Raw genomic sequence first — 27066 nt, forward strand, 5'->3', positions numbered from 1 at the left:
GAACCCACGCCGCAGCTGAGACTAGAACAGAGGATGCATGCTCAGGCAGAGGTAGCCCGGCCATGCTGAGACTGTGTCTGTGCAGAGGTGGTGTATGGACCCAGGGCACAGGACTGGGCGACAAACCTTCAGACTGTGTCCATCCTTCTGTCTTTCCGTCTGTCTGCCTGATCAAAATAGGGAGGGATCCGGTGACAATGAAAGACTCCTTTGAACTGTGAAGCCACAGAATAAAACGTACAGTGGGGAGAGAGAGAGAGAGAGAGAGAGAGAGAGGGAGGGCGGATAAGAGGGAGGATGTGGGGGAGACAACAGTTAACCATACAAAACACAAACAAAAGTTTGAAATGGACATAATGAATGTGTACATCTTTGATTGTAGCGACATGCTCACATTTTCTTTTTTTAATGCAAGAACCGCCTGTTCTCTGAAGGTGGGAGAAGAAGGCTATCAGGTTCTTGTTTGTTCCTTTAACCCTCTTTCCTCTCTGTGAAAAAGACATCTTTCTCCTTCATCTTCTCCTGTTTTACTGCAGACTCCTTCAGCCTGCTCTCTGGTCTGTATGCAGCATTCACTATAGCACTTAAATGGTGGGCATTCATGTCGTGGGTGATTGCAAGGGTTGGACCTAGTCGCCAGAACTGTGCTCTGTTACCTAGTCGCTGGTCATGTCACGACCCTGAAGAAGAGGCTGAATAGGTTCAAACAAGCACTTTAACTCACTCACGGGGGAATCAGTATACTAGCTTATCCTTACATTGGGTTTAGGTGACCCTGCACTTGCCAGAGCAAACCTACCCTGCCAGCGTCATCTCTGTCCTCTCTACAGAAACCCAATGGCCTGCTTAAGGTGTGGGGTGGGCCTTTATGGGAGAAAATATAGGAAGTTGGAATCATAGGTTTTTGATTGAGAGTTTGTATGATCTAATAGTGAACATCAATGGAATGCTTTCAAAATAAACACATTTTTGCCAGTAATGCTAGATGTAACACAGTATACCCATGATGACATATCTGATCAACCCACTCTCTCTGACTGATTGTTTTTATTCTATGAACTGAAACTGAAGCACTGTAGTATGTATGTGTGCCAGCAGATGGCGACATAATACTGGTCTGCTACATCTTTCACTCACTACTAGGCAGCATAGCCTACATTTCTCTCTGCTCACTAATAGTGGAAGTTCACAATTTTTCTGCAGTATAGCCTACCTTATTGATATCAGATGCATTGCAGGTTTTATGGGGGTTATGAGATATCAACGTGTTTTACGTATGAAGTCATTCTTGTCACATACTACTGTCAAAGGCGAGCGCTGTAGGCATGGGGGTAATGTATCCACGTTGGAAAGATAACTTTGATTATAAAATAGGCTATCACATCGCCAGATCTGATTAGAAACTGACGAATGAAATGAACTCGAATGCTGTTCTTTCCCCACTGTTACAGTAGCCTACAAAAAGTAAAAGTCATAGGCTTCGTTTTTATAAAAGTGTATAATATTTTGAAACAAGGATGTTGCATATGTCTGAAAAATTCATTAAAATATGGGTTTAAATGGATGGTGCTCGTTTCATTTGGGTCTGAGTTGTATATCGCCTCTGTTCTGTTTATTAAAAAAAATATTGTGCATGACTTGTGTTTTAGCGGTCATAATGGTGTCCATTTGTGAAATGTGTATCTTAAAGTAAAGAAAAAAAATGAAATAAAAAATAATAAATTTGTAGATGCACTTATTGAACATGTGGTTAGGTTAGTAGGTTTGACTTCAAGTCCTTTACTGCCTTAAATGCAATGGGCAGATTGCTATTAAAGAAAACGATATGCTTGTTGTGGGAGAGGAATTATTGAAAAAAAATGAAAGGATTGTAGAATAATACTGAAAATTCTGAAATTGCAGTTCTTTTTGATGCTTGTGATTATTGAAGATGTACTTTAGAGAAATTTCATGGAAACACACATGATCTGATGTTAATTCTGTAGAATAGAAATGTATACCAAATGTAATCTTTCCAATGCTATGAAGAATTTATACATGAAATTGATATGCAATAAAAACCTGTGTGCTTTTTATATGAAAGGCATTGTGGTCTTTGTTAAATCCTGAACAATGTATTTTACTGTCATTTCAGCAGACTGTACTTTATGTTTCTGTTGACTAACAACAGTAGCCTATGTAACTGTACGTATATTTCTGTGCTTCTCAAAATATCTACTTGTTTTGTGAGTTCCATCAGGACAGCCAAAGAATAAGTTAGGCTTGCTGATGCAAATAAAATCAAAACAAGCCTACATGATATGTTTTGACTGTAATATTGAATCATAGAGTATAGGCTCCTCAACATATCCTCAGTAAAAGAATAATTTGTCACAAAATAACTTCAAATGACCTTTGACCTATAAAACCAAAGGTATAAAGTCATTGCTTGTATTAGAACCACCAGAGAATGTCTAATCCGTAGACGGGCTCTGGAACCACAAAAACTGGCCAGTGGCTAACTTCCTATTCATTTAAAACATTTTAAAACCCATAGGCCTACTTAGGGCCTGCAAGCTAGCCACTAAGAGTTTGTATTGAAGTCTAAATAGCCTAAGGCTAAGCGTGTCCTAGCCTAAGCAAAAGTAGGCTAGGCATAGCAGGTATTTATTAGTTTATTATTTGTTGGTGTGTTTGTCTTATCAGTAATTTCTCACCTTCCGAATCTACAAGTAGGATAGACCAACTTGCTTGTACCGGAGCACGCTGTCCCTTTAAGAGAGGAAATAATAAGGGAAGTGATACCAAGACCACCAAGTAGTTCCCTCCCATCCCCACAGAGGGGAGAGAAATAACATCAACATCGTTTTAACAGTGTGACGGACTGGCCAAGCCTCTGCAAGTGCGACCGTGATGTTATGACTTCGAGTACTGTAGGGCAGTACGCTTAATCTTTTTCGTATTGGTAAATCACCAAAGGATCCACTGGGGTTATATTGAATGAGATGCTTCAGCTAAATGACTCTGTGGAGCCGGAGAGCCCCGGTGCTGCGGTACTCCACGCCATCGACGGTGAGGTTGAGGATGGGGTGGAGGTAGCTTTCACGCCGCCAGGGGCCGTAGCTAGCCGGGGGTTCGGTTCAGCTGTCGCCTGCTGCTCCCCTTTGCAAACACTTAAGCCTTTCCATATTCACAACCCTACGATGCAGGCGAAAGTCAAAGATTACTTCGTGTTCAGGGTGAGTATTTGGTATGATAGTTGTATTTGCATACTCAAGCAATGAGACTGATGTTCTCCGATTGCAGGGTCGTACGGTCTTGAAGCGGAAGCACTTGATGAGCAAGGGAGTTGATCCTCCTGATTTTTCAACAGCTACAATACCTAATATTACATTAGTAGCTTATTTCCATAGTGTTTAGAGTAGACCATATAATGTCTGTAAACTGATTGCATGTAAAGAGATAACCTCGGTAGCCCAGGTTTCATAGAAGTAGTAGACGAATTGACATCAGTTTATAGATTGTCATCTTATTTCTATAGTTTATTGATAATCCTTGATGTTTACAGACTGGCCCATTTCTTGACTGTTAATTACCGTAAATTACATCTGAATAATCACTCTCCACTTTCTCTTTCTCTCCCTACCCAGCCGGGGACTATTGAGCAGGCGGTGAACGACATCCGGACGGTGGCCTTACCATCGGAAGACGGGGAAGTGCTCAGCGTGTGGCTGCTAGCAGAGTGAGTGAAGGGTCAGAACAGCTGATAGCCACTTGCTTGGTTTAGCCTGACATGGCCTTTGTCTATATTGTGTTAGGGCTTCATGACAAAGCATTTGTGGGAAAGGATATTGTTTTTGGAATGGGCCACCCTCATTTAATACTAATGATTATAACAATCTAATCAGTAGGCCTATGACTATGATTTATGCTGTTATTACTGAGCTGTGATTAAGATATTGCCTTCACCTGTGTGTTATGTTTTCCTGTGTTTTCAGTGTATAGCCCCAAATGCTGTTAATGACAGGCCTACAGGCCATTTATGCCTAATAAATTTCAAGTAGTCAAGTCTACTGTTGGTGCCATGATCATCATTAGATCATTAGAAAAGTTGGCAGCTGAGCAATAGCACCACCCAAGAGATTATTATTTATTTGAATTGATTCATTTGACATGCCCATTTTTCTCTCTGTAGAATTGACCATTGGAACAACGAAAAGGAGAGGCTTGTGCTTATTACTGAAAGGTAAGATACTGATAATAACGCTGTCTCTTACTCTACACATAAAGATTAGTTTGATCTGTTGATTAATGGCACTTTCTCTTTTGCAAGATGGTTTTAATTCGATTGATTTCATTGATGTGTGACTGCTGCAGGTCTTTGCTGGTGTGCAAGTACGACTTCATCAACCTGCTCTGCCAGCAGGTGATCCGAATCTCTCTCAATGCGGTGGACACCATCTCTGTGGGCGAGTTTGAGTTTCCCCCCAAATCGCTCAACAAGTAAGACCCCCATTCAGCTCAGTCAGCACTGGGATCCCTGTGTGACTGATGTTGTTAAAGGTCTTTGACATGTTTATATGTGTGAGTATTGTGTTCATTTGCATCTTTCATATTGTGTTTATTTGTTGTTCGTAGGGGTTTGTTTATTTGTTTGTGTCTCTCTCTCTTTTTGTGTGTGTGTGTGTGTGTGTGTGTGTAGGAGAGAGGGCATTGGTGTGCGTGTGCAGTGGGACAAGCGTCCACGTCCCTCCTTCGTGAACCGGTGGAACCCCTGGTCCACTGATGTGCCCTACTCCACCTTCACCGAGCACACCATGGCCCGTGCAGATGAGAAAGTCGCCTCGCTCTGCCAGGTAGGCGCCTCTCTCTCTCTCTCTCTCTCTCTCTCTCTCTCTCTCTCTCTCTCTCTCTCTCTCTCTCTCTCTCTCTCTCTCTCTCTCTCTCTCTCTCTCTCTCTCTCTCTCTCTCTCTCTCTCTCTCTCTCTCTCTCTCTCTCTATGTCTTTATGCCAGGTAGGCTCTCTCTCTCGTTCTCACATACATACATACACACACACACACAGAGCCTCGGTCATGTCTCACGTGTGTCGCATCTCTGTGCTGTCATCAGTTGGAGAACTTTAAGACTCAGCTGGTCCAGGCGGTGAAGAAGGCCCATAAGGAGCACCCTATCCCCGGCCGCTCCAACGGGGTGCTGCTGCTGGAGTGCCCCCTGGTGATTGAGACCTACCTGGGCATCATGTCCTTCATCAACAACGAGGCCAAGCTGGGCTACTCCATGACCCGCGGCAAGATCGGCTTTTGAGTGGCGTCCCCCCTCTTCCTCTTCTCAGGCCTTCTCTTAAGGCTTCTGGGGTTTTGTTTTTTTGTTTGTTTGTTTTGTTGGTTTGTTTCTTTTGTTAAATCTGTTTAGCGCAATTTTTTCTTTCCTGCTGCACTGCCTTCGCTGATTGGCTGTTTGACGTGTGTGGTGGAGGGTGTTTTTGATTGGGTGTCTCAGGCTTGGCTTGCTGCTCCAGGATTAGCTGTCTGCCTCTCAAAGGTGAGACGGGCAGACTGCTCCCAGAGCAGTGATATTGCTTTGAGATGCTTCATGAATGCGCGCCCCCTCACTGAAACACATACTGAAAAACCACCAGGCCATGTTTGTGTTTCTTTTCGGCCGGTCTCCAAAGGGGCCTAGGAATGTCCCTGAAAACACACACAAATCTCCAGACACACACACGCACACACCACCTGTGACTTAGTTACACTGAAAAGTGTAGCTCAGGGAGTCCACCAATCAATACCCACCAGTGCCCCAGAGCATGTCTCCTCTGGCACCATTACTGGGTCCATGCCATTCCAGAACCTTTCACCGTTGCCATGGGATTGGTGAATGCTTTTAAACAAGTTAGCTGTGAGCCTGTTCTTTTGATGTGTGTGTTTATGAACATCATAGTGTCTTCTGCATGTCTGCCGGACAAAATCTTTGGAATGACATACCATGTCTGATGCTGCTTTAACACATAGGTCGTAGCCTTTTCCATAAATAGCACATCGAGCTTAGTCTGAGACTTCCCTAGTGCCAGTTCCGTTGCATGACTGGTGTGTTTGTGTCCACTTTTGGAAGCGCTCGTATTCAGCCGTGGGGTTATGGGAAGCGCCTTACTTACCCAAGGCTGCGCCTCACCGCTGGGAGAGCAGACTCCAAGCATCCTCCTCCAACAAGTTAAATGTGGCCCTTGTTCGACGTCTGAGAGCGGCTATGTTTGTTTGTGTTGTTCCTTCTTCTGCCATGGCTCCAGGATACGATCAAAAAGGACACAAACACACCAACTGAATGCATATTTGTGTGTGTGCTTAATGTGTGCAGGGTTTCTTAAGGACAGTGGGGAAGGGGTCATGGTCATTACAGGCTGATGGAGATATCAAGTAACAATGATAATGTGTTAGGCTTTGACTGAGATCACTTTCTCTTTGCAAGGGTGTAGGAAACACAATGAAATGGTGCGTAACGAAACGGATAAATGTTCCGATGTGTGACTCAGTAGAGGATTTCTACTTCTCAGTTGGCCTATGGAGACTTCACTAGATAGATTGCCATTACTGGTTTCCTGTAATGCAGGCCCACATATTTTAAGCCTAAAGGTTGATATCCTTCGTCTTGAGAGGTTTTTTTAAAATCTTTTTGACTTTCTTACTAAGGTGAATGCTTTACTCTAGTAATATGTCGAGGTGTGTAAGGTTTTGTTAGTTGCCATTATAAACAGACAGTGCTTGTCATTGAGGCCTAGGGACCCAGGTTCATCTTGCAGCCTGTAGCTGCCTGAAGCTAGACATTGGGAGTTTGGTTTAATTACCTTTTATCCATTTAGCCTTTACCATTACTGTCACGTTTTATTCACAGTCATCCCAGAGAATAGTGTGTGCCCTAGTTGAGACAAACCTCAGCTGTTATTTAGGGGTGTAAAATGGCTGTGTGTGTGTGAATGTGTTCCCCTCGTTGCCTCATTTTGGCTGACTCTGATCACTGCTTAACCTTTAACCAGAAGACTGGTCTTTGCTGTGACCTGTGATTAGAGGGTTGTGAATAATTTAAATCTTAGCATTAAATCTCCAGATGAATTAAAGCGGAGTTCCACAGGGCACTAAACTGCAGTTTTCCTCACCTTTACTGTAAGTTCTTCCCTTTAGGCCAGTGTATCAGTTCCAGGATTGACGTAACAGATATGAAATGGATCGCTTGACCAGTAGATACGGGTTCTAGCAGAAGACTCCTCCTGCTTCTCACGCACTCTATGCATCGTGCCGCGGTGATGGCACTCCAAACACCACTGCTCATCTCTCTAGTGTTCCCCCTTTCAGTTGTCATGGCTACAGGAACCTTATCGTAGGATCCTCTGATTCACTCCCCCTCCACACACACACACACACCTGCTTTTTTGCCAAGTTAAAGGTGAGTTGGCGTAGCCGAATGCCTCGCATGCCGTCCCTGCATGATACCCATGCTGTTGAGTTCAAATCTCTGCCCTCCTCTAGGAGTTGCTTAAACCGTAGTGCAGTGTTATCACTATTACACTTGAGCACTTTTATTCAAGCTGATGAACATTTAGATTTGACATTTAATGTGTGAACTGTAATTTGCTTTAACAAATTATCTCAACCATTGTGTTCATGTGAAGTTATTTTAGTGATATAATTTATTTGCCTTTGTATGATTTCAATTGTAGCATAACTGTGACGTAAGTGGATTAAAATGGCCAAATTGTTCTTAATATATTGTTGTGCAGTCAAATCCTTTACTTTTACCTGGCAAATGTTCTCTGTACTGTTGTTGCAACTTGCAATATGCGTTTTATGAAAACACATTATAAACTACAAATTTTATTCAAAAATAACTTTTCTACAAAATTGTTGCACTCATTTACAAAGGATCATCATATGAAACTATAAAACATGATCAAAGAGGTCTCTTAAATACACAAAAATAAATAGATACAAAATTTGGACAGACGCTATCATAGAACAACAGTCCTACCGTGCTTTCCACTGAAATGTTCTAGAAGGAGCTTATTTGGAAGTCACTGGAATGTTCAAGAAGATTCCAGTAGTCGGAATCAGACAAGTGCTAGGTCTCTTTGGAACACAGAACCAATGGTGCCGTGTTCTGAACTGAGGGTTGGGGGTGGTGGCTACTGCAGTCCAAAACAGCAGCATCCCCACCAGTGAAAGAGAAAAAAAACAGAATGAAGAGAGAGAGAAATGGCTAGAGGAGTGTTGATTCCACTCAGGACTGCTGCTCTGTCTCCATGTAGCATAGACACAGCTGATCCTTCCCAATCAGAATCAGGGAGTCTCCACTGCAGTGCCACAGCAAGGACAGCACCTGGAAACAGCCTGACACACACACACACACACACAGAGCTATAATGTTGTATACACAGTGCAAGTCAGGCAGACCAGCGGCAAGCAGCATATTTCCTATTGTTCTCTATGGTTAGGCGGTGGATCAGTTAAAGTGACAGCGTAACACTAGCGTTGAACAAGTGAAGCATTGAACTTGGTTCAACTTTCAAAGCGTAACGCGAGAGTACAGCGTTCATGTAACTTAGTAGGAATGAGATAAAACTTATTATGGTCTGAGCGTTGCGTTGGGGTTTACTGCAGTCACTTCAATCGCTGCCTTAAACTGCTGTCACTGCAACAGAAACCCCTTTGGCAAAAAAGTATCTTGTGTGTGACCTTCACGGCATGTTTTTCTATATTACTGTGTGTGTGCGTGTTTATGTGTTAGGTACCCTGATGCCAACAAGGGCCACAGGTAGAGTTTGCTCCCATCCTGCAGAGGAACACAAAGTAGTGTGTGTGTGTGTGTGTGTATACACACACGTCTCACCTTCCACAGGTACCCTGACGGACACACAACCCGCGGGGGACCACATGTAGAGTTTGTTGTTGGCGGTGCACATGGCCAGGCGGGGGCGCCGGGGGTCCCAGACAAAGCAGCGCACCACTGACGCCTGCTCCAGTACCGCCTGCAGCCCCACACGCTGCATATCCCACACCCACACACAGGTAGGCATGTTATCTGGGGGATACACACACATACACACACACACACACACACACACACACACACACACACACACACACACACACACACACACGGTAAATTCATGTGACTGCAACCTGTAACAAGGTGATCACAATGATCCCAATACGTTTACACTGATACACTTACACTTTCACTGATGTTAATTGTCTTGGGTTGTCTGATAGATGACCATTTATTGATATTGTTTGCATCTACTAAGACATTTGTGGTAGATGATGTTTACGTCTTCATTTACAATAAGCACTGAGTGACATGTGGAAGGTCCTGGAGGAGAGTACATGTAAATGTGATCTGCGCTGGGAGAGTGGGTGGATGAGAGAGATGGGGGGGGGGGGGTAAGAGTGCGGCCGGGCATTGTGGCCTGGCACTACGTAGCACCCTGTGGAGCTCAGGGCACCAGAAGTCTTAAGCCTGACTCGGCAGGCCGTCTGTGCCACCGCCCCCGCTCCCTGCGGTGCCAACTGGACCAGGGGGCACATTCCTGTGGAGCTGCACGCAGGCGGGAAAACACAGGAACTGCGCCACCTACTGGTCACGGCTCAGCTCTGAAGCTCCAGAGGCTACAATCAAAATGAGCTTCTTGTTTCCACTACTACAGCTAAAAACGTGTTATGAGGGTAAATGAGCTAACATGTAATAAGGTAAACAAGCTTTTGTTTTCCACTACTGCCAGGTAAAAGTGTGTTGTGAGATAAAAACACCCAGGGCCTGTCAGGTCTGGTTGACCTGAGCCCCATTCTTTGAATCTGAATTACTGATTTAGTTAGACTTCAGTGTAGAGAGGGTTTCACATGACCTTGGGTCTTCTTATTCTGAAGACGGCGGAAGTTTCAAGGCAGCTAGAGCAAGATGGCCAAAGCCTTACCGTTCTTGGTGGCAAGGTAGCGGTTGTCGGCAGAGAAGGCCAGAGACGAGATGCCCACTTTGGGGTTGGCTCGGTCGGTGTCGGGCTGGACGGTGGGCACCTGGACTGGCAGCTGGCAGATCTCATCTGGATAAAAAGAGCGACAGAGAGAGAGAGAGAGGGAGAGATTAATGGAGGGAAAGAGAAATAAAGGAGGTTCATTCATAATTCCTGATAAGTCCCTGTCACTGTCTCTGGCAAGTGTGCACCAGGCCTGCAGCCAACCACATGAGACAGCTGTGCCATAAGCAGACATCCGGGACAGGCTAGGGTTAACGGCCACACCACACACCATGCTGGGCCCAAGGGTGTGTGTTTGTGTGTCAAAGAGTCCTCCTTAGTCCTGAGTGTATTTATGTGTATCTGAGTGTATCTATGTATTTATGCAAGTAGCTGTATCTGAGTATCTATGTATCTATGCAAGTAGCTGTGTGTGTGTGTATGAAATACAAGTGTATCAGTCTGTATGTACATGTGCATGGTGCACATGTATAGTAGCTGTAGCTGTGTGTGTGTCCATAAAAATAGTTGTGTGGTCAGTGGTGCTGAGTGGGATCCTTAAGAACTCTCACTATGCTCACACTTCCACCACAGCCAGCCATGAGACTGTCTAGACACCCAAGCAGGTAACACTAGCACAAACACACACACACACACGAACGCACACACACACACTTACATACACAGTCAAGACACACGGCCAGATGCCCGTGGAGACGGAGACACACGCACAGCAGAGATGTGGCCCACTGCTGGGGCATTCCCAGTCTAGTGGTATGCTGGCGGACTTTACGATCGTCTGCGCGCTCCTGCGTCTGCACACTGACGACACACGCAAGCGACAGGGATTTGGAACACGGGGGGGGGCTAAAAGCAGACAGTGACTCCTTACAGATGGAGTGCACTTTTATAGGGCACAAGTACACCCCCGAGACCAACCCACCCCACCCCATCCTCAGCTGTCCAGCAGGGATGGGACGTCATGGGGATCCTGCCCAGAGACACCCAGAGCTCGGCGTGGACGTTGGCCAGAGCTGCAGAGTGGGCGGTGGGCAGCTACCACAGCACTAAAAAGGAGCGGAGAGGATGTCGGCGACATTCTGCAACTCCATGACCGCTATAACCAAAGATTCTAGAGCGCTCCACTCTAAGATCTTTGGTAATTACCACAAACACTGATAAGTGCGCAGACACACCGTTACAACCCTGCCAGGTGTCCGCTGACCCTTCCCACTCGGGCCGGCATGTCCACCGTCTCTCTCCCAGCAGGTGGACTGAAATGCAGGTGTGGAGAGTGCTCACTTTTTGGCAGGACCATAATCAGGCTTTGGTTCAGCAAGTCAGAGTTTTTGATGTGCATACAAAGCCTTAGACATGCCAGTGTTTCTCACAGAATTGAATTATATTTGTGGTGGTAGGTTTGCAGAATTAACTTGAATGCAACAGTTTTTAACAAATTAGCACAGAGTGGTTATGATGCTAACCAGATTTAAGCACAATTTAGTACCAGGAAAATCAATTTTAACCTGGAAAATCATTGTTTGGTGGTCAATGTTGACATTGTGGTGGACCGCCACTAATAAGTCAATGTATAGGAAACACTGCATGCTACACTTGCAGTAGTTTTACCACAACACTGATGTTTTTCTACATTCTTTACATGGAGCCTCCCCTTCATGTTATTCATGTTGGGATCCAAGCGTGGGTTACAACATCTTAGGCCTGTAATGTAGTTAATAATTAAGGAAGGATTAGACATTGAGCGTGCGCCACAAATATGTCCATCAAGTTAATCTGCTTCCTGTTCCATGCCTGGCTTGGAACATAGGAATTCTGTTTGTAATTCCGTGGTGGTCACCGAGACGGCAGTCGACTAAGAACCAGGTGTGGCCCGGATTGGCCGTGACTCCGGAGCCAGCCACCTGCTCTGCGTGATGGGATGAGAAGGACAGAAGAGAGAGGCTCACATTAACTAAGGGGGTCTGAGTCACACTTCCGCTGTGATTGTGTGTGAGTGTGTGTGTGTGTGTGTGTGTGTGTGTGTGTGGGGAGAGAGAGAGCTCTACACTTGCTTTGTCCGCGTAAGAGGGGGACACTTGTTTGGAGTGTTTGGCTGTGTTGTAGGGCCCGCTTCCTGACCAGGGGAATTCCACACACATGCTGTGTGAATGCCTGTGTGCACATGCTTGGCTCAGGAACTGAGACGTGTCTGTTTGTCTGTCTGTCTGTGTGTGGGAGAGACTGAGCAGCACTGTAGGTTGAGGATGGTCTAACAGTTGCTCTGTGTAGATGATATCATAATAATAATAATAATAATAAGGGGAACATGTCTTACCTCCAGCATTTCCTGTTTTTGCAATATTTGTGTGTGAGCGTGTCTGTGTGTGTGTGTGTGTGCGGCGCGTGTGCGTGATGGCTTGGCTGGCGGCGCCTTGGCGTGTCTTGGCGATGTGTGTGTGTGTGTGTGTGGAAAGGGAACAGACATCCCATTGCACTGGAGTTCCACCAGATGAAAGAAACACTTGGCTTGGCTTTTGGGGAGAGATGACGTGTCAGTCACTCAGTCTGCAATAAATGGCCCTGGTCTCATGAGTTTGGATTTTGGGGAGCTCACATCTGCACTGGGAGTTAAACTGAGACAGAGAGACTGGGCGAACGGAATTTTGAAAGGAGAGACTCTGCTCTAGGAGCTCCATAAGGATAAAACTGTAAGTGAGATACTCTGGACAGAGACTCACATTTGCTCTGGGAGTTGAAGACGCTGTTGCCCATACTAATCTGCTGCAGGGACAGGTCATCGGAGGGTATAGTCGGCCGCTTCTCCACCTCACGATATACCACCTACAATCAAACACACACACACACACACACACACACACACACACACACGATGGGTGTATTTGGGTGCACACTATACCATAAATCATTCAGATTCACGCATACATCTACACCATACTAGTGAAAATAACAACATACCGCTTTAGTGTTGTTGATGGTGGCTGGATGCTCAAACTCAACAACCTTCTTCCAAGTAATGTGATTTAGGATCCGGACCTAGACACAGACAGACACACATATACACACATACACACACACACACACACACACACACACACACACACACAGTAAATAATCCAGTATTCAAACACAGTAAAAGCAAAGCCATGATCATACAGATTGCTGGTTACTGCTACAATGCTGTAGTATTTAAACGTGACATTTACACACCCAGAGAGACGTAAACCTATACTTGTCACACACAAGCCCCGTTTACATGGACGTTTGGTGTCATTCTGACTAAACTATTCTGAATGAAAAATCTGTGCCACCTGTTTACATGGGATACATTCTATTCCGATCAGCGCTCTAGAATCTTTGATCGAAACAGGCATTGCTGATTTGCTTTTTTGCTGGAGAAGCTACAGCATGCAACCAGATTGACCATATACATGGCAGTTCAATTGGAATAACAACGGAATACACCACCCCTTTCATTTCGATTAAAATTCTAGTTGGATAAGCAGTTTTATTCCGATCAAGGTGTTTATGTGTGTCATTTTTATTCCAATTGAGCCATGGGACTGGGGCTACAGAGATCCACACAGAGTGTGAAATATGGGCACTCATTCACCCTGGTGAATACACACAGACACACACACACACACACACCGACACACCTTCTCATCATAGCTGCCGATGGCCAGGAACTGGCTACTGGGGCTCCAAGCGATGGATTTGATGCCCAGAGACCACTCGTAGGCACTGTAGGTGGACAAGAGACGCCCGTCCAGAGAGTACAGCAGCACTTTATACTGGAGATAACACACACACACACACACACACAGAGATAACAGACACACATAGCTGAGATTAAATTGTAGTATGAAGCGTATGTAATGAGAAAATGCAGTGAAAGGGTTGAACACACAGAGACACACAAACACCAACACACAAAGTGCTAAACACACACATGTGACTACGCACCTCCAAGCAGGTGTCCCATACTGCCAGCACACAACCGTTTGGAGACCACTCCACCCCAGCCAGGTCCTGAGTCTCGGTTTCAAAGTGCTGAAACACACACACACACACACACACACACACACACGGTAGGTTTTTTCTTTAAGTGGCAGATTTCCACAGAAGTGTGGCATCTCAGATCAGATGAAACTGAGATTGTGTGAGTCTAGTAACTGAGCTCTCTCTCTCTCACACACACACACACACACACACACACGCTACACCAGAGAGATGAGCCGGGCCGGCTGACAGTCATGGTTACGGACTGATTTACTCCCTGATGATTTACTGTACGGGAGATTTTCACATTAGACCATGTGTCGCTGTGTCAAACTACATACTGTATGCACCCACACAGATAACTTACAAACAGTTCAAGCACAAGGCCCGGCGGACTCATTCACTCTCCTAGGAAATTACAGCCATTTGCTCAGTATATCTTCAGTGGCCAGAAAGTGTGTATGTGGGTACCTGTGCGTGTGTGTGTGTGTGAGTGTGAGTGAGTGAGTGAGTGAGTGAATGTGTGTGTGCATGTGTGAGTGAGTGTGAGTGTGTATGTGTTGTTCTCACCCTCAGGAGATGCCAGTCATTGCAGACGAACACACTGATGAAGTCTTTGCAGTCTCTCCGCTCGGCTAAGGCCATATAGCGTCCGTCTGTGCTGAAGTCCATCCCTTAAATCACACAGACATATTTAGGTTAGCACACGGAGAGGGATCACGCCCAGTCTGCAATCTAGATCCCTGGGCACTCTTACACTGTATACAGAAACAAGTTTTCACTCTGGACTGTTAGATTTCATTTCCATCTGAAAAAATATTACACTGAATCTTATGAAACATGTCACTTGGGTTTCTAGAATCACATGTTCCATCTGGAATTCTAGATGTGGTATGGAATTGATCTGATCCTAGGAAGGGCCAGTGAGGTTGTTGGAGAAACTATCATATGTTTGCAATTTCTGCATTCGTGATCACATATCAACTGACTGAACTCTCTGGTCTTCTTCAGTACGTCTCTAGCCTGCTAGCTTTCAGAAGTGTGTCCATCAGAGACAGATTTATAGAGGAATCCCATGACCACCCCACACATTTCACCTTATTTCATATCACCTGTCTCCCTTCAGAGAACACACACACGTACGCTATCAGGTGGCTCCAGCCGAGAAGGTCAGGAGACGTCTGAGCCGCGCTGACCGCCAGTGACCAGCGTCTGCCTGCCGTAAGTCTGCGTCACGGTGACAGCAGGGCTATGTCCAGAATGTGCCATTTACTGTGGGATAGTACAGCTGACAGCACGGACACATAGTTGGCTGGGCAGTGATTGCCATGTCACTGAAGTGTGTGTCTGTGTGTGTGTGTGTGTGCGCGAGCGTGTCGGGACGTGAGAGATTCACGAGCACCTGGGGTCAACGAGGCGCTGTCCCCAAGGCTCTTTTTATCTAAGCGAAATCAACACCTACGCCACTCAACATGTCCGCACGCATATACACACACACACACACACATTTTCATCATCAGTCTTCCTCAAAAATCTCTCTCTCCCTACACACACACACACACACACACACACACTCACCATCAAATTTGGACAGCACTCACAAACACATATGCACGCGCATGCAAACACACATAATGCGGTCATCCTCTCAGATACATGTATACACACAAACAAATACACACACACACACACACACACACACACACACACTAACACTTTGCCTTACCTTTCTGACAGGCTTTGGGATACTTGATGTAGGACACTGATTTGTTGCACAGGGACCAGACTGTGACCCGCAGCTGTAAGAGACAAACAAACAAACATGCTGACCATCACTCACTCACTCCACATCTCAAGTATTCCAGCCATCTCTGCTGCCACTCAAAACTGGGCCTTGTCCATAAACACGGACAGCAGCAGGCCCTAGGACCCTGGGGGTATGTTGTGTTTCAACAGAGGACTATTAATAAGATCTCAATCAGCCGGACCCTAATGAGGCCAGTGAGACCCTGCGACCTCCCAGATCCCCCCCTTACCCAGCAGGCCAGGGGACTAATCCCACTCCCCAGCCCACAACAGGGCACTCTGGGGCAGGACGCTCGTGCAGGTTCCCCTCTCAGTGCAGCTGGTACCTGAGACCGCTTTCACCACCTGGTTTCATGAGTACAGCCCCAAAGCCTATTTTTTTTTTATTAGCGGAAACTCTTATTCTTAATTTAATCTCAATTTTAGTTAGGAATAATCTGAAGCATTCCTTTTAGCTAAGAGTGCACTACAATCTCCTCACTCCAACATGTACAGGAGGAAATAGCCATTTCACCATCACACCAGGGATAAAACTGACTTTAAGATATGAGCGTCCAAGCAAAGCATGTATGGTAGGTGTTGAAGGAGGCACAGTTTATCCATGTGGAGGATGATACTCTACTCTCTTCCCCCCCATTCAAAGATCTGTCCCATATCTGAACTACACCCATGCAGCTGGACGAGGACTGTCCGTTAAGACCTCCACGCACCACCCTGCGCTCAGCGGGGGCAGCGGCAGCTGGACGGGCTCGAGTGTTCCAAAGGCCCTCGGACCCTAAGGAGACGTGCTGAAAGCCTGGAGAGCAGCCATGATGGATTGAGAGACTTGCGGGTGCTGAGGCTGAGGTTTCACAGAGTGCCAAGCGCCCCGGAGCCCAACCCAGTGGCCTAATCCATCCACCCACTGACCCCCTCCGCCGCCCGCTAGGCCCAGTGGAGGGTTACACAGCAGCCAGCTATGCCAACCTCCTCACCCTCACACCCCATGCCCACAAATCCTCACCCGTAGCCCCATAAGAAGTCTTGGCTTCTGCTCCGGACTGTCGTGTTGCTACATAAACAACGATCAAAATATTAGGCGCTGTCGTGCCGTGTCCAGCATCCAGACAGAGAGAGAGAGAGAGAGAGAGAGAGAGAGAGAGAGAGAGAGAGAGAGAGAGAGAGAGAGAGAGAGAGACACACTCACCAGCTGTGAGGTGAGCCGCTGCCGTGGCCACTGGAACCTGACCCGGCCCGGACTAAACCACATTAAACCAGCCTTCGGGCCGACACGAAATAAACAGATGTACCAATTAAAACCTAGAGGCATGGAGATACACACTTCAGCGGGGGCTTACACACACACACACACACACACACACACACACACACACACACACACACACACACACACACACACACACACACACACACACACACACACACACACACACACACACACTACTGCACTCACACACACATGCCTCCTCGGCCATTTACAAGTGGGGAGCAATCATCTTACGCAGTCATTACCCATTGCTGCGATTAAAAATAGAGGAAATTGATATCTCAACAATAGCTTTACTCCCAATTTCACAAACATTCACACCTCTGGGACCAAAGCCACGTTGGACGAGGAGGAGGACGCTCGTTTGTGACGTCTGATCGTTTCCCCATTAACGTCGGAATCACTGACTTTTAAGTACCATCATATCAGCAGGGACTGAATGTGTGACGGTCTACGTTGAACTATGTTTAGGTCACAATTACTCCTTAGGCTAACAGGATAATTAGTCTACAGGACAATCAGCCTCTCTGCCACACCACAACTGTATAACTGTATGCCGACAACTAAAAAAGTGATGGGATGACACACGAGACAGAGGGAGAGAGAGAGAGAATCCTGCCAGAGACCTGTCACCTTGCTTTAACAAGACCCACAGCCATCGCCAGTGGGCCAGGGCGTGGCACACACACGGTAGAGTTGAGAGGCATGAGTACACACATACACACACACGGTAGGGTAGAGAGGAATGAGTACACACATACACACACACGGTAGAGTTGAGAGGCATGAGTAGACACATACACACACACGGTAGGGTAGAGAGGAATGAGTAGACACACTGGACACACACGCATGAGACGTACACACAGACCTCGCCAGTCCAACATGAGCGAACGAGCACACAACAAACACAAGTTACATCTTGCCCTCCGACTGCCATCCCTAAAGGTTGCAAGACACACTGGACCCACTCACCCAACACCCAGACAAGCAGATACAGTATGCCACTGGCCAACATACCACTCTCAGCATCGCTCACAAGCCACACAGCCTTGTGTGTGTTGTTGATCAGCTCTCTTCATCTTTATCTTGTGACAGCAATCAGATGGCATATCTGACTACACATCCAATAGGTACTGTAATGTGCACTTCCATTCCTAATAACGGCTTCAAACGGCTCATTTAGGTGATAAACTGACTTAGTCAGAAAACTGAGAAAGCCGTCTCTGATATTGCTGATGTGGGCCCCAAACGCCTGGTGATGCACTTTGTAACTTTGTTGTAGTAGCCTACAGCAGTATGACCCTCTAAGGGTGCGATCAGACAGGACGTGCTTTGTAAAATGCGACGTGCTCCGTTTTCATAAAACACGGGCGCTTTTCCACCATCAGTTGAACTTTTGTCAATTCGAGGCAAAAATGCAAAAATGCAAGGCGCTCTGGGGGCATGAGCAGTGCGCAAAACGCTTATTGCCCATACAAAACAAGATATATAGATATATATTATATATATAAAAAGGTGGATCTTACTGCAAAAAGCCCATCCTGTCTGATCACGGCCTAAGTAAATTTTTTGTTTTGTACCACCAAAATCTTATATTGTGTGGCTTTAAAAGTCCTGCTTCAAATCAGGGGAGTGAATGGACAAAGGGACAGAGATAGTAAGACAGTGGAACTGATTGCTTGGAGTCAGTCCAAATTCTAAAGCCAGAATAGATGGACACTGGCATTTCACACAGGTAAAATCTAAACGGCCATCCATGTGTAGGAAACGACAAGAGGGATCAGTGGATGCTCCATATAGTAAATGTGGTCACATTGCAGACTGTGAAAACAACCCAGCAATATTTTACTGGCAGTCAAAACATTATTTAAAGTAGCGATTGTAAACAATACGGATGTCAGGCAACAAGCTCTACTTAAGCCTGGCTTGTGGTACATTCAAGGCCATTATTTTTTATTTTACTGCAGCAGTAAACCAATCTGTTTGTGTGTGTCTGTGTGTGTGTGTCTGTGTGTGTGTGTCTGTGCATACTACAGTCTTATCGTGCTGGGGAGTCGAGTGCTATGAAATGCTGAGCTAAAACGTCTTTGTGCTTCTGGCCAACACCCCAGCGATGTTTCACTAAAGAAATACGGCCCTCCACAGGTGACAAAGTCCAACGTCCACAAAACCCAACGTGTCAATGTAACTGATCCCAACGGCCACTGTGAGGCCTTGGCAGTGGGATATTAATGTATCTGTCTGTCTGTGTGTGTCTGTCTGTGTGTGTGTGTGCATTACTTTCACCTTACAGGCCATTAATAGCTCATAAAATCACCCTCTTCCATTGACGTCATGGCATACAGAAAACAAATAATTTATATATTTTGTGGGCTACTGTACATGATTGCTTTAATTTCGAACAAATTCGAACAGTTTTAAAACAGCACTGATATTTCGCATGGCAAAAGTTGGGAGGTCCAAACTAACAATTATAAAAAGTGGGTGGGACTCGTCGCCCATGTATACATTTATGTAAGTATGTATGTATCAACGCCCATGTATACATGTATGTATGTATCAACGCCCATGTATACATGTATGTATGTAAGCAGCTCTGTAAAGAGGTCCCTAAATGAGACTGCTCCCTGCTGTAGCACTGACAGCGTATCTATCAGATTCCCCTGCCCACACCCCTGAGCCCCTCTCCACGCAGACACCTGATGGGCCTCAGCTGCTCTGGACCCCTGGGGGTTCTGTCTGCACCCCTGGCTGGATGCGGGGGGTTCCAGCTGTACCAGGCCATTACACCCTCAAAGCCCATCCCAGCCCATCAGACACCCCCACTCACTCTCCATGCTTTGGAAACAGATTCAATAGAACCCAAAGCATGTGTTGGACTGCTGCCTGCTGTCGAGCCTCTGGACACATGGGCAGTTTTGAAAGATGAGCGGAGAGGAGAGGAGAGGAAGAGTAAAGAGAAGAGGATAAGATGAAAGAAGAGGAGAGAAGATTTAACCCTTAAAGGAGTACCGTCACACCGGTGTGATGGGAATGTTGAGAAATGAACGTTCTAAAGAATATCTGGGTTCATTGAATTCAACATAGAATTTTAGAACCTTCAATTGTTGCGGAACTTAAAACGTTCAAAAACCTACACCTTTAAGGGTTAAGAGTGGAGAGGAAAGCAGGTAAGAGAAGTTAAGATGATACGACATGATATGAGAGGAGAGCAGAGGAGACGAGATGACACGAGAGGAGGAGTCCAGATGAAATCAGAGGGAGGAGGAAAGAAAGTCAGGATGAGATGAGAGGAGAGAGGACAAGAGAGGAGTGAGGAGGAGAGAAGTAAGGGAAAAAGAGGGGGAGACTAGCCGGAGGGAGAGAGGAGAGGATGGAGGCATGACTGGCATTGCTGTAACTCTACCCCTGCTGCGGAGTGCAGGCAGGAGAGAGCACAGCAGGTGAGCTATGCCCACTCCCTGTGTGCTGGCATCTGAATGGGCACAACGCCGGGTAAACCTAGACGCTGGAACAGACGCCATGCACTCCAGAGAGGCAGACAAACACACACACACACACCACCTGAACAGGTCAGCTGAAGGGTCAACCATGGTGACAGCTGCAATTCAGTGAGATGGAAACACCCATCCACAACCACATCATCATAATCACCATCATCATCATCATCATCATACAGTGTCACTGCACTGCCTACTTAAAAGACCTACACAACACTTTGCGTGTCTCCAGAGTCTAGACTGAGGACTCTTTTCCAATTTAAACATCTTTCTACACACAGAGAGAAAGTGAGGGAAAGAGTGTGTGAGAGAGAGGGATGAAACCCGCATTGACCTTATTTGCGCAGTCGTGTGGCCCGACGACACAGAGGGCCTACTGAGAGAGACAGCAAAAGGCAGCGATGCGGCCGCACAGCCGACTGGGAATCTTTACATAGACCTGTCTGTCAGCAGGGGATTAGGCTTCCTCACTCCACGGCCCCAAAAACCTTCCCCAGCCCGGCCCGCACGGCCCCCCCGACTCTCCAGTTACACGCCGCATAATGCCCAGACGCGCTCCAACGCACTCCTCCACCCAGATGCCCCCCCCACCCCTCCACACATCTTCTCAGACAGCAGCCAGAGGTGATAGATTGTCCCTGTCAAACGATAAAAACTCTGGAAGCTGCTGACCAGCACAGATTTGTAATAGCCACGTAGGCCGAATGCTAAGCGTTAGCGAGTGTGCGGGATTGGGGGGGTCTGCACATACACCAACACACACACTACTGGTGCCATCCCAGCTATGCTCCGTGCTTCAGTGTTGGCGGTGTAGAGTTAAGTGCCGCCCTTGAGCACCATTCTGGAACATTCTTAATCATCACTCACTCCTGGTGCGGATTAGACTGATGGTGCGGGGACATAGTGTCGGCCTGGCGGCGGTAGAAGTGGTCCATGGGGGAAGGCCGGCCCGTGGCTGGAACGGCTCCAGAATGCTCTCAGGCCTCTGGTGGAAGCCTATAAAAACCTCCATCAGCCATCTCAAACATCGGACGATAATCTGCCTGGTTCGGGCTCCATTAAATGGCTATGTTCAACACATTGCAAATGGTGTCAGCTTATCCTTAATATTGCCACGCAGCTCACTGTCGAGTGCCGGGTTTAGTTGGGGTAGCGTGCGCGCGAGTGCGTGTGAGAAAGAGAGAGACTGAGGCCAAGGCCGGCCTGATACTTACAGCCTTTTGCTGACTGCGCTACTGTGGTCAGCTCTGCTCTGAGTTAACATATCTGTAGAGATTATTTAAAATCCCAAGCCCCACTCCAATGGCATTGTCAGCTGTGGGAGGGCCAGGGGATATATTGTGATTGTGTTCCCGGTGTCACATCTCACAGGCATGTGCATGTGTACACACACACACACACACACACACACACACACACACACACACACACACACACACACACACACACACACACACACACCATGGGAGGGATATAGGGAGTCTGGATTCGGCCGAGAACAAGCAAACACACTGGGACAGCAATAACACGGGCAGCTGTTCCCTAAACAAGTTAATTTAGCATCCTGTTTACGAGGGCAGTGAAACCGTAGTCCAGCTCTCTCCCTGTCTGGGGCGGCCATAATGAAATACTGGAGGAGGGTGAAGGTGAGGTCAGTCTCTCGGAGAGGGGCCCCTCGACCACTGCCACTCCTCCAGGATCCACACACCCCCTTTCCACCCCCCACCCTAAGCCTAACCTGAGGGCCTCGTACTGGGCACCCTGCGAGGAGAATGTGCTCAGAGCGCATTAGAAACCGCAGGTACCCGCTTATCCGAGCTGCTGTTTAGCAACCAGGGGATGGCATTGCCATGGAGACAGGCCTCTGCCCACCCCAGTCCACGTGGCTTAAGTGGATGACAGGAGTGTTGAGAATGTGTGTGTGTGTGTGTGTGAGTGTTTTGAAGGTGTTTTTTAGTAACTGAAAGTTAGGCATTAACATGCACAAAGGTAAGCTAAAGACATAAACATTCCACTTTCTACCAATTTAACTGTACTTTTTCTAAAGACCATGGGGGTTCAGTATGGCATTATTACAGTCCTGTTTTTTGGCTGTGATAATTGCACCACTCTCTTTCTGACAAACAGACAGACACAGACACAGACACAGACACACACACACAGCTCATTCCCAGACACAGTTGTGCTGTGTTTCAGCACCTGTCACTAGTCAAGAGGAGTCGGGTTCAGACGCCAGCCAGCCCCAGCAATGGAACAGTGTCCAGTGTGTGTGTGTGTGTGTGTGTGTGTATATGTGTTAGTGAGTTGGGTGGTGCAATCCAAACAGACAGACAGCAAGCATACGGCCTTGTGCCCGCCCCCCCGCCACCAGGCCCCCACCAAGTCACATAATACACCCTCTACACGGCAGACAAATGTATTTTTCCACACGTACAGGCAGATGTGTGTGTGTGTACGTGTGTGTGTGTGTGTGTGTGTGTGTGTGTGTGTGTGTGTTCAACAGGCAGAGCTTGCATGAAGTAGTTCATCACTCGGGCATTTTTCCTGCTGGGCGTTTTAGACGGGGCTTTCCCCTCGGTGCGTGTTTGCATGGCGAGAATATCCAAGAGCATAATATCAGATACCAGTGGAACGGAGTGGGTGTATTTATGTGTGTGTGTGTGTGTGTGTGTGTGTGTGTGTGTTCTTCTCACAATGCTTCTCAGAACTCGAAATGGATACGTTTAGATACAATACAGTTCACCAATTGTTCATTCACGTCAACTCCAGTGTGACAATTTTTGACATATGTACTTCATAAAAAAAAAAAAAAAAAAAAAAAAACACATCTTCTGCTGAAGGCATGGACCTGCAACAGAAGACCTATAAAGCCTCTGCGAGGCTCAACTGAGGTGCTGTACTGAATAACATGGGCACGGACACAGCAAATGCAACTACTGACCTGGAAGCCCATCATCCCAAGGAATCATGGGAGCTTCAAACCCCACAGGTAAGCCCCTGACCTTTGACTTTAAGGCCATCTTCTGGTATTCCAGGTTAGGTAGGGTACACCTGGGTTTGTGCTAGGGTGAGTCTTCTGCAGGTGGTGTCGGTGTCTAAGATGTGTATTTGCTTTGCTTCGATGAGGACAACAGTATGCAAATCTATGACACCAGCTGAGGCGTCAGACAGGGAGACAGAGACAGGTGTTTCTGGGTTAGAAAAGTCACAAACAGCTGCAATGTTCCAAAGTGTGGAACATATGCTTTAAAAGAGATCAAAGATAAGGTGAACCAGCTACCTTCCCTCTCACCCGCAGTCTTTCCCTACTCCCCTCTCTCTGGTGAAGCTTTCCCACTACATTGCTGCTGCAGTGCTGAGTATGGTCACTAGAGGGTTAAGAAGATCAACGGGAGCAGAGGCGCTGCTGGAGTTATTTTCAGCACTTTACTTACAGGCAGCAACAGTTGACACGGGCCAACCACGGACAGGGGCCTGGGGTGAGGTTTTGTGGGGGGGTTGGGATGGGGTAGGGGTGTTTTTTTTTCTGAGGGAGGGGCTAGCCAGCGGCAGGACGGCCCCTCCCTCGCACACTTACGTGGAACTCGGTGGTGTTGAGGATGTGGCGACCGTCGGGGCTCCAGCGCGAGGACAGCAGACCGATAGAGCCCTCGTCAATCTTACAGTGCCAGTCCGGCTGCTCCAGAGACCACACCTGAGCACGGCGAACGAGAAGAGGCGCTTCGTCAGAGAAAGCAACACACACCTGCTGGACTCTGTGTTACTGTGTGTGTGTGTGTGTGTGTGTGTGTGTGTGTGAGAGAGAGAGAAAGAGGCTGAGTGTGCTGGTCTAAAACCCTAAGCCATTCTCATCCTCCTGCCACACTATGAAAGACTGGCGATGGCTTCCACTGCAGCGGTAAGCTACTCCTTAGCTTCACTTTGCGACTGCCTGACTCACTGTTGAATGTTTCCCTCATTTATGTACCAGAGCATAACATTGTACAATTGTACACCAAAACAAATTATTTTTAGGAATCTAAAAAATCTAAACATTGATTTTCTAAAATCTAAACATAGGCATTATATACATGGAAACTGGCCTAGGACTTACCAAAAAGAATCTGGGAAAATCTGACAGGTTGATGCCAACAGTAACACCCTCTACTACACCATATCATACCCCATTCCTCTACACCTGCTGTTCTTATTTGTTGGGAAACAGAACCTCTGAACTTGAGTATTGGTGCTTTGAACCCCAACAGTATCTCACTACTGGTGGTCTTACTTAAGAGTTAGATGTGAGGTGGTCGAGGATGTGACAGAGCTGAGCATACCTGGACGAGTCCTCGCTTGTACATGGCACAGAGGATGAAGAGGGAGTCGGAGGACCACTCCATGTGAACCACCTGGTCTAGGCAGGTGTACAGCTGCAGGATCTGTAGGGTGTTGACGTCCCTGATGACCAGTCGATACTGCACGCAGGTCGCCTGTGCGTATGGCAACGTCACGGGGAGCAAGTGAGAAGCGGCAAGATGATAAGGACATTATGACTTCTCAAAATACGCTTTTTAAGGCGACTTAACCACAAATGCAGAACGAGGAGGTATTCTTACCAAGTATTTGCCATCGGGAGAGACGCGGCATAGTTGGTTGGTCTGCTTGAACACCTCCGAGAAATTCATGGTCGAAAAGCTCACCAGGCTAAAGACACACATTTGATTATCAATACTGTTATTCTGTAATGCGAGTTAACTTCATTCACCTTTCAGTATTTTCTACGAAATCACCACTATGGTTTCGGCTTGGTAAAGGAATTGTGAACTGGGTAACCAAGAAGACATCTTAAACAAATCCTGAAAATTGCATACAGCATTGCAATTATGAACGCTAGATGGGGCGGTGTATCTCTGTGTAGTGGTGGTCGTTAACGTATGGTGGCTGCTACAGTGTCAACACTGAGTCAAACTAATGCAAGTTTGCTGCAAGACTCGAACTTAACTAACGTGATTACCTCAGCCATGAGCTACATGGACTTTACCTTAAGAGCTAATGTAAAACACTACGTAAGATGACCAGCTCTCTAGGTAACTAGCCAACGTTAAGGTTAGTTGGTGAAGTTCAATACGATTAGCAAACGATCGAGCTACGTTTGATAATATGCTAATGTTGTGTCCCATTCGATTCCTAGCAACGTCGAGCAACATGAGTTAGCTAAAGGTACGTTTAACTAGGAACAATTTCCATGATCAGTCTTGAGCCTTTATGGACTGTACGATTTTAAATCCAAAGTAGTTGCAGATAAACGCTCGCAAGCTGACCGAAATTGAGAGAGAACACGACCAGCCACTACGAAGTGGCCATTGAAAGCTAAGTTAGCTTGATAGCTCTATCGTTGACAGCAGCAGTGACGGCCGGCCAGTGTTACCACATAAAGTTTCATCTCTCGCACGTTAACCAGAAACAACAAAACTCTTTTTGACGACTCAGTGATCCACATAAAACAGAATTCAATGGAAACCCACCCGGTGTTATGAGGATTTCTTACACAGGTTAGATCATCAGGAGGCAAATTGAACGGATTCGAAACATCCAGGGATAGAACTACTTTCTTAGGAAGCGAGGTAGCTGTGCTACGTGACTGATTGGTGGTCTTTCGTCCAATCAGAGGCCTCGACTCTTAACCATCGCTAAACCATGATTTTTGTGGATAGGTAGGCTATAGAAAATATACCAATCGTAGAATAAAAAAACAACAACATATGAACAAGGATTGAAATTAACATTCCATGTACCACCATTCCATGCACCAACATGCTCTTGGCTCATCTTAAGTCCTTGACATCTGTTACATCTGGTTAATGATAGCCTTGTTCTGTGAAAGGTTTGGTAAAATGACTCGTCTCCCTCATCATGGACTAAACTGACTATTCCAGACATTGCACTATTTTTGCATTATCTGTGAGGTTAATGCATACCTTGTCTAATTTTATTTAACATTTTTTGTCTCATCACAGCATATCTAGCCTACCCCCTAGTGAGTCGATACAATGTTTCCCGCTCCTGTGCGCTCAAACGGCGGCTAACGCCTCCTCCTGTCACCCCTAATTCCCACAACCCACCCCTCCGGCTCTGCACAATCTCATAGTCAAAAACCTATTTTCCTTAAGCTGCATTATCAGAAAATTCAGACAGCTTACGACAACTTATTTTTCCTTCATACGTTTTCATTTGTGTTTTTCGTGAAATTGTTGCCTATTAGGTTACTTTATGACAGCTTGGTCCTATGGCTTGATCAGGATTTCTTGCTTAACTTTCGCTTCCAAATGTCGAGTATAGCGTAGGATGATCTAATGTTTGGATATCATTTCTGACCTGCTGATTACTCTTGGATATATTGGCTGGGGGAAATATTAAGATACAACTGAATTCTGGTAGGTAAATATGGCATGTCTTGATTGTGTTCGACTGACTTCACGTCGATTTGACAACTCAACTGATTGATTCTC

General features: G+C 46.4%; 4 protein-coding genes across 4 annotated transcripts in view; 3 read left to right on the plus strand and 1 right to left on the minus strand.

Annotated features, from left to right (window-relative positions):
• prdm16 (PR domain containing 16) overlaps nucleotides 1-2082 on the plus strand; it is a 242352-nt gene extending 240270 nt beyond the window's left edge. Inside the window, 1 exon segment of the mRNA XM_048241074.1 lies at nucleotides 1-2082. This exon segment is cut by the window's left edge and continues 2352 nt beyond it. The gene's annotated coding sequence lies outside the window, so the exon portion shown is untranslated.
• Nucleotides 2083-2793: 711 nt separating this feature from the next.
• tprg1l (tumor protein p63 regulated 1-like) lies at nucleotides 2794-7740 on the plus strand. Its single transcript, XM_048240693.1, has 6 exons — nucleotides 2794-3218; nucleotides 3630-3721; nucleotides 4175-4225; nucleotides 4357-4482; nucleotides 4682-4835; nucleotides 5092-7740. Exons 1-6 carry the CDS (start codon nucleotides 2985-2987, stop codon nucleotides 5284-5286), a joined length of 852 nt encoding a protein of 283 aa, XP_048096650.1. The 5' UTR covers nucleotides 2794-2984; the 3' UTR covers nucleotides 5287-7740.
• A 91-nt stretch (nucleotides 7741-7831) lies between these two features.
• On the minus strand, nucleotides 7832-26173 carry wrap73 (WD repeat containing, antisense to TP73). Its single transcript, XM_048240692.1, has 13 exons — nucleotides 26083-26173; nucleotides 25174-25261; nucleotides 24895-25047; nucleotides 24156-24272; nucleotides 15729-15801; nucleotides 14573-14676; nucleotides 13967-14053; nucleotides 13660-13794; nucleotides 12959-13036; nucleotides 12721-12823; nucleotides 9944-10069; nucleotides 8860-9051; nucleotides 7832-8360 (listed from the first exon to the last, which is right to left on the minus strand). The coding sequence occupies exons 2-13, from the start codon at nucleotides 25240-25242 to the stop codon at nucleotides 8251-8253; spliced, it is 1347 nt and encodes a 448-aa protein (XP_048096649.1). The 5' UTR covers nucleotides 25243-25261; nucleotides 26083-26173; the 3' UTR covers nucleotides 7832-8250.
• Nucleotides 25407-27066, plus strand: part of tp73 (tumor protein p73) — a 36671-nt gene continuing 35011 nt past the window's right edge. The window contains 2 exon segments of the mRNA XM_048240691.1: nucleotides 25407-25663; nucleotides 25749-25777. The gene's annotated coding sequence lies outside the window, so the exon portion shown is untranslated.

This window comes from Alosa alosa, chromosome 4, assembly GCF_017589495.1.
Source record: "Alosa alosa isolate M-15738 ecotype Scorff River chromosome 4, AALO_Geno_1.1, whole genome shotgun sequence".
Lineage (NCBI taxonomy): Eukaryota > Metazoa > Chordata > Actinopteri > Clupeiformes > Clupeidae > Alosa > Alosa alosa.

What these genes read in the sequence shown, in the direction of transcription:
- tprg1l (XM_048240693.1), top strand. Translation starts at nt 2,985, where the DNA reads ATGCTTCAGCTAAATGACTCTGTGGAGCCGGAGAGCCCCGGTGCTGCG. An exon ending in CTTGTGCTTATTACTGAAAG is followed by an intron (nt 4,226 to 4,356) that starts GTAAGATACTGA and finishes TGACTGCTGCAG; the next exon opens with GTCTTTGCTGGTGTGCAAGT. An exon ending in CCCCCCAAATCGCTCAACAA is followed by an intron (nt 4,483 to 4,681) that starts GTAAGACCCCCA and finishes GTGTGTGTGTAG; the next exon opens with GAGAGAGGGCATTGGTGTGC.
- wrap73 (XM_048240692.1), bottom strand. Translation starts at nt 25,242, where the DNA reads ATGAATTTCTCGGAGGTGTTCAAGCAGACCAACCAACTATGCCGCGTC. An exon ending in ATGACTGGCATCTCCTGAGG is followed by an intron (nt 14,054 to 14,572) that starts GTGAGAACAACA and finishes TGTGTGTTTCAG; the next exon opens with CACTTTGAAACCGAGACTCA. An exon ending in CGTCAGGGTACCTGTGGAAG is followed by an intron (nt 8,361 to 8,859) that starts GTGAGACGTGTG and finishes TGTGTGTGTCAG; the next exon opens with GCTGTTTCCAGGTGCTGTCC.